General features: G+C 34.2%; 1 protein-coding gene across 1 annotated transcript in view; it reads right to left on the reverse strand.

Annotated features, from left to right (window-relative positions):
* The window catches only part of LOC105363340 (polyhomeotic-proximal chromatin protein), a 35,885-nt gene extending 30,988 nt beyond the window's left edge, over positions 1-4,897 (reverse strand). The window contains exon 1 of the mRNA XM_011501008.1: positions 4,775-4,897. Coding sequence (XP_011499310.1) covers positions 4,775-4,897 — 123 coding nt within the window. The remainder of the gene's footprint in view (positions 1-4,774) is intronic.
* Positions 4,898-14,436: the final 9,539 nt, after the last annotated feature.

The raw sequence follows: 14,436 nt of genomic DNA on the forward strand, positions 1-14,436 counted from the left end.
AGAGAGAGGAGAGAGAGAGAGAGAGAGAGAGAGAAATGTCCGTTACGAGGAATAAGATTTTTTTTACACGGTCGTCTCTCGGTATAGTATTAGAAAAAAAAATAAGATGCAACCAAAGTTTCATTTCCGCACGATCCGAATTTTGAAATTCTAGACCGCGAAGCACAATTTAGCATCGCCAGCCTAACAATTAGACGCATCAATTTACAGCATTACATTTTCTTTACGGACATCGACATCCGTATCGGTGATTACTACGGCATTAACGACCGAGGCAAACAAACCCAAGCGAATACCTAGGAATGCACACATAGCCGTGTAATTCCAAATAAAGTCGGTGGCGGAAAAATCTTACCAAGCGGTGCATTCGCCTCCAGTCTCCCTTTCCCATCCCCCCGCCCGCGCTTTCCCCCGCCTCTTACGTAAAATTGATGTGCAACCACGGCAGCGCGGATCGCGCCAACTGGACCCGCGCGCGCAAGTGTCCTGGGAACGGCCAACGTTTTCACAGGACCTTGGCGGACCGATCGTGACGTGCTCGTAGGCTGTCGGCCCCTAGCCTCCAACGCGCCCACATATGTAAACGCGCGACCTTAGTGCACACGTCGTGTCTGGCTCCAAATGCGACCGTCGGATGCTCCCCGAAGATTTTATCGACGCCCTTCGACACTTTTCCCGCTAATGGCTTTGACAATGCCACCATAATTGACTTTAAACTTAAAAGCGACAGACTTCGGACCAAATGCATTCGATCGATGCTGGATGCTCGAATCGCCAAGTATTCGCCAAGTCCGCTCTTTTCCACGAGGCTTTTCCCCCTTTTGCGTAATGCCGCGCTTGGGAGATCGCACCCGAATATCTTCATTCACGCTAACTCATACATCATAAAGCTTGGCAAGTATCGCGCAATTTTACGATGATCCAAACTCTTTAAATCACCTGGCTGCTGTATTATTTCAGCGGCAACTTTAACCGTTGATCGTATAGATACAGCGGCTCCTATAGTTAATGCACTTACATTTGCCTCTAATACGAATGCGTTACGATTCTTTTAATCGTAAAATGAAATTTTTAGAAATCATAAATTAATTTCGCCATCCAAATGTACGCAATAAGATGCATATTCAATTCTGTCACGGTAGACTCGAAATTCGATGCCCTTCTATTACCGATTCTTCAAATTCGCGCACGTATTACATTAAATTACATTGAAATTCTCAAAGTTGCATAATATTATCCATTATATTACTTTCATTAAAAGTTGCATTCGATAACATTTGCCTATTAGTGTAGTTGGCATGATTTTTCTCGACGTAACGCAAGCGACATGTAAATAAAAATAATCATATAGTATTACGTTGAATTTTAATAGTCTACGAGCAATGTATTTGCCCACGTATTGGCATCATTGGGATTGGTATTAGATGATTTTATATTGAAATTGAAAGCCCAATTAAATTTATAGGCACTTAAAGACGCTCTGGTATTGGCATTGTTAACCAATAAATGCAACGAATACGATGAAACGACGATGGTTGCTCTGAAACTTCAAAATTTACAATTTACATGGAGATACGGCGACAGGCTTATTGGAATGCGACGCACAACACACAAGCCAAAGTTCCAACTCTATTCGAGCCAAACGAGAGCAGCGTTACGTCGCTTCTAAGACTTCCCAATAAGACAAGAGGCCTCTTACAATCTCGCTTCTCCGTCTCTCAACGTCGCTCATCTCATACGAATGAGGGAACGAGTATCGATTGCCATCCTCGCCAGTGATAATCGCACGACGATCGATGCACCCGATAGCCGCGATACCCAGTTAGAGATCCAGTAAAGACCATTGGGCCGGGATGGATTACGTCACGCGGGAACGTCGAGGCCGAGCCGCGTTCACGTGGGCCCGCACGTTTGCACAATTTGCACGAGCGATTATGAGGCGGTGGTGGGCCCACGATTTAACGGTTCGATAGACGCGCGCGCGCCCTTTGCCCTATCCGAATATGCCGGCTACGTTACCACGAAATATGGGCTCTTTGTTTTTTCAAGCGTAGCTCCAGCCGCCAAAGTTGGTCTTAATTAATTTTACGCGAACTTTCGCCGAAAGTGGTTTCGCTTAATTTATTATGCCGAGGATTTGCACTTTTCAATCTCGATACATTAAATAACAAAATGAGCTAGTTTGCTTTCTAGTTGTGTGATCACTTGGCCCATACTACTACTACTACTTCTACTACCACTACTACCACTCTACTATTGCTACTTGTACTACCACTACCACTACTACTACTACTACTACTACTACTACTACTACCACTACTACTACCACTATTACCACTCTACTATTGCTACTTGTACTACTACTACCACTATCACTACTACTACTACTACTACTACTACCACTACTACTACTGCTACTGCTACTATCCCTATTACTACTGTTACTACTACTGCTACTATTAGCACATACAATAACACATTAGGAGCAATTTCAGATGTCGCAGCGTTATGACATACATTTCCGTTGATTCCAATTATAATTCTATATCGCTAGAAATATTATTCACGAAACTCTTTTAAACAACAAGAACGAGAAAATAAAAATGAAAAATAAAAACAAACGAAACAGAAATCAATTTTTTTTTTAAATATTTACACATATATACGTTTGTTTAATATATTACAATGAGTCATACGCGATCAGATATAATCTATGTATAGAGGGTACCTTAGCTAGTAGTAGCATAAAAAATTGTAACTATGACTTTTTTATTCGTCGAATCAATAACTTAATCGTTATATAAGTAAGTATATTGTAAAGAAATTTGATATCAAAAGCGAAGAAATATTTAAAATTTTGATTTTACAATGGGCGTTATGAATATTTCGTTAATTATTTACATTGATTAGAGGAATAAGTAGTGTAAAGACGAGCACGAGAATATAATTCATATATTTCAAAGTAGTAATTGCGTTAAAAGTAAGGTTTGGTATGCTTATGACGTACCCTATTAAATGCTTAAGAAGAGAATTTTTCAGTGAAAGTTATTTCAATAAAAAGTCTTCAGCTTGATTATACATGAAATTTATCGATATTAGTAATGTAACAGGACAGCTTACACCTAGAATATAAAATAAAATGCTAGTTTAAGCTTTGTACGCATGAGAAATGCGACTTTTGTATTCCTAGGCATTAGCATAACACTTAAAATCCCATACAAGAGCACTTTCTGCTTTCATACCTTAAAGGCCACAATTTTATCGTTGCCATAGATTAGCATATAGTGGTGGTGTATGGTATAGTCTATGGAGAGGTAGGTCCTCTCATCTTTTAAGATTAGCCATGGCTATTCTAACGTTGTGGTCGATGTGTTCAGGCATTCATTCCTCGTCATGCTTCAAAATTAACGTTTCATGAACGTGCAAATAGCTTATTTACTTAGACGTTAGTTTTCGCAAACCCTCTTCACTCTCATTGGCGATCGCTAACGATAAAATGTTGTCGTTTGAATTATATAATTGTGCAAACCAGTGAGCATTATTTTCATCTAATAATAAACTCAACATTTATATCGCATATCGCACGACTGCCGCCCAATCGCGATTATACGACCCGCTTATATTGTATTATTATGAAAAACCATGATAAAACTTGTTGATTCGCTCCCTTCAAAATTCCATTTCACTCTGAGCATTCACATATTTGCTCGTGTTTCTGTAACTTACGTGCTCGTTCTATTAATACCGGAATTTATTAATTTATGCAAATCTTTGCGGTTTTGGTAATCAGCGTAATGTCTCGCGGTGAAATTTGTATTTTTCGTGTCAATGACATTAAGGGAGAGAGAGAAAAACGATGAAAATAATTTGACTCGCCGATTATAGAACTAAGACATTTAATTATACAAATAAAACGTATAATGTCATATTTGAATAAATACATAATTTATAAAAAATAATTCAATTGTCGGAAATTACATCAATGTCTCTTCTCCTCGATGCGACAAACTTGTTGCTCAATGAACTATTTATGTTTACATAAATAACGGGAATAAATTATAGCTACAAGAATTTGATCACGCTAGAATATAATGGCTGTATGTTCAACAAAGCAAGGAGATTATCAGAAATTGCATCGGAAATTCTTACAATCGATGAATCATTGACTCGCTTACACCTATTAACGTATTACGAGAAAAAAAAAAAAGTATAACAATTAGCCAGGACATCGTGTGGCTACTGGTAACGTAACTAAAAAAGACGAGTGTAGAGCAGAATTGTTGCAGTTGCAAGTTTACGATGGCAATATGAGGGTGGGACGGAAGGAGGGTGCGATGAAGGTGAGGGGGGGGGGGAGTCTAATAGCAAAAAAAGTAAAGAATGTACGCACGTACGCACAAATTTCTCTAATAACTCAAATGTATCAAATTTTCCAGCAGGCAGTGCAGGATAATGATATGGCATTTTGCTTTATGACGCGAGGAGCCGTGAGAAAATTGCGTTTCCAACGAGCGGCGATTGGGATTTTTTGCAGCATCTTCATTTTGCTGTCAATGACGAGTGCTCGGAACAGTGGGATTTAATGCCTGCATAGCCCGAGCAATTGCGGCATTAAAGGAACCAGCGGAGCTTGTGAAAGTCTTCACCGATTTTAAGCTCATCAATGTTAAACGTCGAGAGGAATGAGCGCATTTTTCGAATGAAAGCGCGACACTGGTCGTCGCCGCTTAAAGCCCAGTCCAACACAAAGAAAACAAACAAAAACTTTACTTACCGGCTGGATGTGCGGGATATCGGAGGGCGATATCGCAGCCACGGCCTTGGAGTCGACTGACTTGCCCAGCTGCAGCACCAACAGGAGGAAGATCGCCCCGGGGTAGCGTAGTTTCCGCCACATGCTGGTGATTATACGGCTCTTATAATCCCGCGAAGGACCGAACGAGGATGGTTTCGAGGACCGGAAGATTGTCGAACGCGACACACGTCCCGGCTATGAACTCTCAAGGGGGGTGAGGGGGGGGGGTTAAGAGGTACTAACGGCGGCGGCGGCGGCGGCGGCGCCTGCGATGGCTGTTGCTGCTGCTGCGGCAACGGCAGAGGGAGGGGAAGGGCTACACCGATGAGCAGTGCGCGCGTTTTTGCCGAGTTTCGGCGCTGCCAGGGAGAGATCGAGACTGCGGGAGATCGGAAAACGCCAGGGAGTTTTACTTCCCAGGCGGGAAGAGCCGAGGCCGGGAGGTGGGAGAGCGAGCGGACGGTGAACGTAACTCAGCGAGCCACTCGCACTGCCCGGGGCCGGGGCTTAGGCCGGGGTAACACCCACGCGGGGACGCGTCCCAAAACCTCCGGGCCATCAAAATTGTCGTGCCTCGCGGTGTCCGAGTTTGCGTTTGGAGATGGCTTATTGGCATTGCCGTAGCCGCGCTATGCGCCTTATCACTTGTCCTTACCACTTATAGTTGAACAAATATTATTGATTGCCGGTGGGTTACAAACAGTATGAAAAGCCAATTGCTTACGATCGTTGGGAATTTGAATGAAATGAATCTACGGTTTCTTAAACATAGTCATCCAATTTTCAAATTAATCATAATAGCAGTTTGAATAGGAAAAAAAAAAGTATTTTCCATAACATTGATTAATAATGTTATATTAATTACAAGAGTAGAATTACAACTATTGATGCTTATAAGTAGAAAAACCCAAGATGGAACAATAGTTTAATCTAATGATGTTTCATAATAGATCGTTATCCGTTTACTGACATAACAATTTTTCAAATATCAAACTCGAACGTAAAATATTATTCTTACAGATATTTCAATTTGCAAATAATTTTAATTATCATTTCAATGACGACCTACGAATCTTTAATTCTATATAAAACTAAAGATCATAGTTTATTTACTATTGTGTTGCATTATTTATTGAATTATTGTTCAATTACCACTATAAAAATTATACTATAAACCTTATCGTCAGTTTTCAGTTTCAATAATTTTGGTAAACAAACATTGAAAGTAATAAATTCTTATTTTTTTGTATTTTTCGCATGTTTAACATGAATCATTGACAAGTATTTAAAGCTATCAGCTATTGCCATAAACAAAAAATGTTTACATCTAATTATAAAAACGAATATTTTTATATTCAAATAATGTTGTATTAGAGAAAAGTTAAGAAAATTTGCAATAATTCATTATTACGTGCAAAATTTCTTTTAATATGTTGTTATAAGCAGCGGCAATACATTGTTCATTATAATCCCTATTTATTTGATTATTGTATTATTCTAACATTTTTTTTTTTTTTTACAACACATAAACTTTATAATATTTTATAACCTATTTATTCAAATTGATAATATTTTTTCTAAATTAAATAGCTATTTTGAACAATATATGTATATATATATATATCCAAAGATTTTAAATGTTCTCGGAATTTTAATATTAAAATAATTAATATCAAAATAATACACACTACATTCTAAACAAATAATTGGACTGGCCAGTCTCAAATCAGCCTAATCAATTAAAAAGTCAAATGTTTTCTCATAAAATTACATAAATTATTGTACGTCTACGTCTACATCTACATCTACATTCAGGCCATACCTATATGGAAAAAAAGCATATTTTAATTTCTGGCATCCGAAAACGCGTTTCAGTGATGTAATGCCTAAACTTTCTTTTTGATGATTTTAATGTAAACTGAAAGATATTTTATGCGGAAAGATGTCGAGATACAATTTTTTTTCTCTTCGATTTCTGTTTAATAAACTTACTGTAATTTTACGAATTTTGTACATTTTAAAGAGCCTAATATCTTTGATTTATGTAAGAACGGCAATTTTCATTATTAAGATGTAGAAAGAAGAATTCTTAACATTTTAATTTTCAAACCATTTAATAAGTAGGCGTAAGGAAGAAGTTCATTGCACCATTCAATTTTCTGTTACTCTAGTTGAAGATAATCGAAACGCCCATTGGGAGAATATTAAACTGCATGGTTTCTAGGATGACCCATCTACGCTTTGAATATTTATATAAAAATTATTAATATTACAATGTTTTTTTAATTTTTGGATAATACAATATATATATATATATAAAGCTTTTTAATGAATATTTTCACGTCAGATAAGTAACTATTTGAACGCTTTATTTATTAATAATGAATTAATAATTTCTACTTTGTGTTAATCGCATGCTTATCGATTGATAAATGTTTAAATTAAATATGAGTGATTTTAAGTTCCACTTGAATCGATAAGATAATTAATATGAATATATAAAGTGTCAAACGTTAACTTTCTCTATTATCAATAAATTCCTATTCTCTTAATTCGTTAAGTAAGAGACAAGCCATCGTTATAAGGCAATCGTAACGAAATAGACAATGTAATTGCAGAATAAAATTTATTATCGATAAAATATTGTTTATAATGTTGAAAAAAATATTACCGGGTGATGAATGATTTTTTTGTTTGCCAAAATCCTTGTTCACATTCAGTAATATAATTCGAGATTTTGTTAAAATGAAAGTATGTTATAATTCAGAAAATGTTTGAGATGTTTGAGCTTTGCAGCGACTTTCGGATGGCCGATATAGATATCGAATAGGCCTTTTCGATGAATTTCATTTCGAGTTACGTATATTTTTTTATGGGAGGATTGGTACCTCGAACTGTTCAAAATAAACACGAAAAACTAAAACAAAAATAACATTTATCATAATAAGTGTTGTATTATCTTTAGGAAAGTGATACTATCTAAATAGACCAATGTAAAATAAATTTTCATGTTTTGAATTTACACATTACCTCGTGTCTTTCGATTATTTTTCTTTCTTCACAATTCACACCTCAACATAAATATATGGATTATGCATACTCCAAGCGTTTTCACTCATTTATTAATATCGTTGCTTAAAGAAACGGTTGAATTACTATTCGTAATCCGAATAAATGGACGATATGTACATGTTGCGGATGTTTTTATTATTTTATCTTTTTATTTGTTATTGAAGAATAAAGTCACAAGGACGTAATGTGTAATAAAAGTACTTTATAATAAAATAATAATCACATAAATTATTATTATTTTGTGAATATTAACGATAGCCGTTATATTGAAATTTCTGCTAATTGAGTTTATGACTTGATTAACGATATTACACATAATGACCCTTATGGAAATATCGAACATTATACATCTAATGATTTGTCATCTTATTTTTAATAGCTAATATTGATGATACGTTTAATGGAATATGCGCACAAGTGTGTAATAATGAAAGTCAAAGGACCAAAACGGAATTCGCTGTCGATTTTACGGTTAAAGATAACGACTACATTTGTACAAGCGTATTGTCTCGTAGGTAAGAAAAAGAGTACGATCGTCTCTCATTTTGTCTATTGTTTGAGTTTCGTGAATTCATTTTTCATGAGAAATGTTCGGATGACGACGAACGTACTTGGATGCATTGCGAAAGGAAATTATACGATCTTTTAATGAATGCGTGAACGAGCGCGTACCGAAAAAAAAAGGGGAAAAAAATACAGCGAGGCTCGTTAATGGCAATGCATAAATATATGATAAAGTCTGGATAAAAATAGGAACCGCGCGGGAGAGAAAAGAAAAATGACGGGAGCTGGGCGTCACCGAGATTTTCTTCCGGTGCAATTTGGCTACCGCCGACACGTTGCCTGACAATGTGATAATTGCAATGAGCTGAGCACTCACGGTTGTTACGTAAATGCTAAGAAAAGAAAAGAAAATGTAACGATATCATCAAGAATCGACCGAATGAATGAACGAAACGAATGAGAGAGATGGACAACTCTCCTGGGAATTACACGAATAACATACTGCGGAGATATTCTTCTCAAGAATTGTGTTAAGCCTGTCGAATGGGCCTATGATAATGTCAATATAACTTCGAACATCAATGAATACCTCGGACAAAGCATATAGTGGTTGTGCCTAATGGGCGGGGGCGGGGCTGGACGATTCTATGAGGGGGGGGGCGAGGGGGAGAGAGGATACGGTCGAGTGAATATCGCGCAGACGAGAGACGAAATTTATGCTTCGATCTATTGGCCATGATGTTCTTACTTTACACGGCATACAATTAAACTGTCGTATTATCTGCTACTTGATGTGGCACATGAAAAGGGTCTTCCTCTCCTTTTATCCTTCGCTTATATTCGCCGGAAACAATGGCTTCTACACTTTGCCTGGCTACTATTGCGTCCTCCTCTTATCGGCGTAGAACGTACGAACAAGCGATTGTTCACTGTCACGTATCAGGAGGTTTTCGAAACTTTTTAGATTTTGACTTTCATTTTTAATAGCCGACGTTGGGATACATGATGCAAAATGAAAACTATAATCATTTAATTTCAAGGAGTCATGACGGTATTAATTTTACAAAGTATTCCATCTCCCTCGCTCCTTTGTCACGCTTGTTTTCCTGTTTGAAATTAATGCTAATTTAAAAATAGAAACGTCGCAATTTCTATTTCGTTTGTTAAGTTAAAACGTGGATATGTTGGTAAGAATAAAGTTAATTTAATGCTATAGGTTTCTTTTGTGCAATTTTCTAGAAAAAAAAAAAAAAAAAAAAAATAGGGAAGAATAAAAAAAAAATTAAAAATAAGGGAAGAAGAAGAAAAATTACAATATTAACGGACACCTCTTCACTCTTAGATAAATTGCATTCAATATATTTATAGCATCTATTTAAAGATTCTATAATAGTAATAGTAATAATAATAATAATAATGATGATGATGATGATGATGATGATGATGATGATGATGATGATGATGATGATGATGATGATGATGATGATTATGATTATGATTATGATTATAGTAGCAACAATAATAATAATAATAATGATAATAATAATTCAAAATCTTTTTATAACGGGTTAATAGTTACAAGATGATTATCAAGGAAATTTTTCAATTGCAATGAGAATATTTATAATTATTATTATTATAAAGATCTATCATATTTTTGAGTATTGCATCAGACAGACATAACTGTTTCTTCATTGGCGAAACTTCCACGCATTAAAATATTTATATAAATGAAAAATTTAGTATTTGTGGGTAGAATAAAATTCAATCAAAATGTCACGAGCAATTTACTTAATAGGACTTTACATTAAAACTGCTTTCCACAAATTGGAAATATTTTTTAATATGAACAATAAAAATCTCTATGCGCTTTTGGAAAATGGTATTTTAAGGTGAAAAATCTGTCTAATACCTTCGTGTCTGAAATTCATACTTTTCGGTACCAAGACCGCAAAATGTAAACGTTTATTATCTGACGAGGTGAGAATTTAATTTCAAAGCATTCCCACTTGCGAGTCGTACTCTTTATACTTTTCTCTCTCTCTCTCTCTCTCTCTCGCTAAATTCTAATACAAAATAGCGTAAGAAAACTCATTGAGCGAAGAATTATAATTAACACGATCTCATATAATACTTTCGTTGAAAAGTTTTTTTCTTTTCTTTACCATTGTCTCAGCAGCGATAATGAGTGCCCAAGTTCACTTTCGACAATATTTTTTATTTCTTTTTTTTTTTTCATTTTTTGTTCAGACGAATCTTCGAGATTGTGAAAACTACGTATGCTGCTATGCGACTGTAAATAGTTGGATGAGGGAGAGGACGTTGACTAGGCGAGTTAGAGAAAAATTTCGCTTAAATCTGCTGCAATATTGTGGGCTCCGTTATATTCCCGGGCAACCGCAAGACTTACATACAAGTCCTGTCGCATCATCCGCATGCATAATACGTCCCACAAGGGTACCTTCAATTTTACCGGCCCTGATCCTCCTCCAGCCCCAAAGCCCCCCGTCGGCCCGCACCCGCCTCACTTCACAGCTCCGCCTAAACAATTGCAATTTTCGCGCCCATAATTATCCCGCGCGCGAGTTCTTTCTTGGATCCCTTAGCGGTGGTTTGCACACTCTCGCGATTTCGCGGTGTAGGAGTGCGTTTTATGCCACATTGCGCAAGGTCCGCGTAATTATTAAAGCCGAAAGCTACACTTTGTTTATAATTGTCAGTTGGCCGGGGATTATTATTATATGGGCAAATTGTTATAGCGGTGCATTACCAACTGACGCGATGGAGCGACGGTGAGTTTCAACGCCAACCGATCACCACCGATTGAAATATAAGCGTCCAATAGTGCGGAGAAGGGACGTCCTACTCCCGGGCACGAATTACAATTACGCGGCTCGCATTAAGTTGACGGATAATCGAGGTCGAGACTTATTTTCCGCCTAGTCGCTCGGCATTTTCGTTATCAAGCGGCGCTAGCGCTCCTCGTTCGCGCGCCTGAGTTCGGATTCGCTTGCGACATCATCGAGCGCATGCTCGTTAGTAGAAGTACGGGATTATGAGAGAGGAGTCCGCTCTCGCCCAGTTCGGTAAAAGGGAGAAAACGCAAGAAGCCTGGCCTGCCTTCGAGACAGGCTTCTACAGCTTCTGTCGTAACGGAAAATTATATTAGCGAGATGCGATTTTACGCTATCGTTAAACCGAGGTCAATGAATCCAGCGACTTATCGGCAATTAAATTACTTTACGAACGCTTTTAAATTTGCCCATTTGATGCCTGACTAATATGCATATTGGGATAGTTAAATTCACAAGTTGGCAAATTCACGACAAACTTATTAAGTTGTTTTTCAATATCGTAAAGAGCTTAAACGAGGATAGTTTCTTCGACTTAGCCGTTTAAATCTCTTTACGTGCTTATTACTTGTAATCAGCCACATCTTACTTAAATTATCGACTCAAACATCTTGCTTCAATTATCACTTATAATATCTTACCCTTAGATTTAAGTAAGCTGAGCCTTACAATTCAATAATCGCGATGACCTCCTTCCTACTTAACCTTTGTCTACAATAGTCTATAATATGTTTATTACACCAATGCAATTCTCAATCATTTACTATCATACTTTATGCTCGTAAAATATCATTTATCATCATGTTAAATATAAAATATTATTGTATATTAATTTGTAAAATTAATGAATTTTACGAATAGGAAATTGTTAATTTTCCGATGATAAATGCAAATAATCAGGACGAAAAAAACATTGCGCATACAATAATTCGTATTGAGATTACATTACAAAAGTAAATCTCATTAGATTTTAATTTTTAACCTAAATGTTATTTTGTTTAATTATGCATTTACAATATATGCATATAATTATATTTATATAATGATACATTTATTTATTAAAATATTAAAGTAAAAAAAGTTTAATTTTTACATTTATGTAAAACAAACAGAAAAATTAGATAAGTAATTTGCATATGAAGTAGTATTTGATACATTTTTATTACGAGCTTACATAATACTTTCAGGATGAAAGTAAATAATTTATTACGGTATGGAATGTGACGAGTTCAACTATCTTCGATTATTTTAAAGATAAAAAAAACAAACACGTATTCTCGACACATAAATTAATTTCAATCATTTTTATTTCTCTGCTACAAAATTGAGAATTTAAATCAATTGATATTCATATTTCAATACTAATTAATTTAAAATATTAAATCTTGCGGCACGTTAAAGTCAGTATTGATTTTAATATTAATAAGTGGTAATTTATTATGTCTTGTATATAACGAACTATGATAAAACAAAGACTTTCACTATTTTTATACAGCTATTGGAAATTTTAGAAAACATTTTTTAAGCTTTTTCTCCTAATCTTATCTAACGTTGGCAGCTACTAGAGCATAATTTTATAAAAACATTTACAACGACAACGAATATTTATCGTGAGTAAAAAAATTTTTTCGATTTTAACGCATTGATTTCAATATATTTTCGAACAGACTTTAGGTGTTATAGAATACGTCCTGGAGAAAGCGTTACTATCCCCTAGATTTATATATGTATTTAGAATTCATTTAGAGAAGAAACATCTAAATGTACCAGATACATAATAATACTTGATTGAATTCATTAATTGTTTTTACGATCTACAAATATAAGGAGTAAGCGAAATAAAATGAAGGTAACCTAAAGACGAAATGATTATAATATTAGTATTTATATTTAATATTTAATGGTATTATTAAATGAAATTTTTTTGATAAATATCAATTCCAATAAGGTCATTACATAACAAACATTAAAGTGAACTGAGACGTTATTGACATTATAATATCAAATTAATATTAGATTTTAGAAACAAAAATAAAAATTCAAAGAGCATTTAATTAAAAAAATACAAAAAATAATGTAATATATCATGTTTTTATAACAGATTAAATGGAACCTTCGATATAAAGGAAAAGCATTAAAAAGTTAATTGATACGTGAAGAAAATTCGTAAGTTTCAAAGGAACATGATATTTTTTATTTCACTTATTAAAATAACGACTAAACTATTATTCATAATTGATAACTTAATAAGCCTTTAACTTAAATAATCTATTTAATAGAATTCATAAATTTATCCATATTAAACATTATATTACAACGGATTTAAGATTATATTTTACGATATAAGATATTTCATATTATAATTTATGCATTGCCCTGTGATTTTTAAAGAAGACATTAACTATAAAAATTACTTATTCTAAGAATATATTTACATATATATATTTAGATTCAAGATTTAAATTTAAGTTGGATCTCACTATAGCTTAATGCATTCATGTTTTGGTATTAATAAAAATGTAAGAATATGAAATAATATTTATATGTTAATTTTCTTTAGCAAATTCATCTGAGAATAAGTAACTATTAATACATTACCTCATAATATATTATTTTTAAATTCATCATATACAATTAGTTTACACGATAAATTAATGTTCGTTTTTTATGAAATATACTTAATATGTTTTAAGTTTTTTAAAATTTCTTATTAATTTATTTTTTACTTATACACAAAAGATGATCCATTGTCGATATAATATAACTCTGCATTACCAACAGTAAATATATTTGATTCACTTGCAAGTTCTTTGATTTAATTGCTTCTATATACATAAAAATATACATACGGAGATAGATATATAAGCTAATATTTGTGTAAAATATACTATAATATAGAAGCTTATTTAAATTTTGAAGACTTAAATTTGGCGAATATTTAAAAAAAATATACATATCAGCTGATTATCAATAGTAACGTTTATATATTTTTTAACACTTTTCTAATAGTAGATTGTAGAATTTTTATTAAAATAATATGAATTTGTATTATAAAAATGTTCATCAACTTCATATGTTATATATTCTTGTTATAATATTTAAAATCAACGTAATTATGACTCGAGAATTTTGATTTTTCTCAAAAATTTACTCAACCTTTTCAGAATAGAATTTCTAAATACATATTATGTATATTTAATTAATAATTAATAA

Source organism: Ceratosolen solmsi, unplaced genomic scaffold, assembly GCF_000503995.2.
Source record: "Ceratosolen solmsi marchali unplaced genomic scaffold, CerSol_1.0 scaffold27, whole genome shotgun sequence".
Lineage (NCBI taxonomy): Eukaryota > Metazoa > Arthropoda > Insecta > Hymenoptera > Agaonidae > Ceratosolen > Ceratosolen solmsi.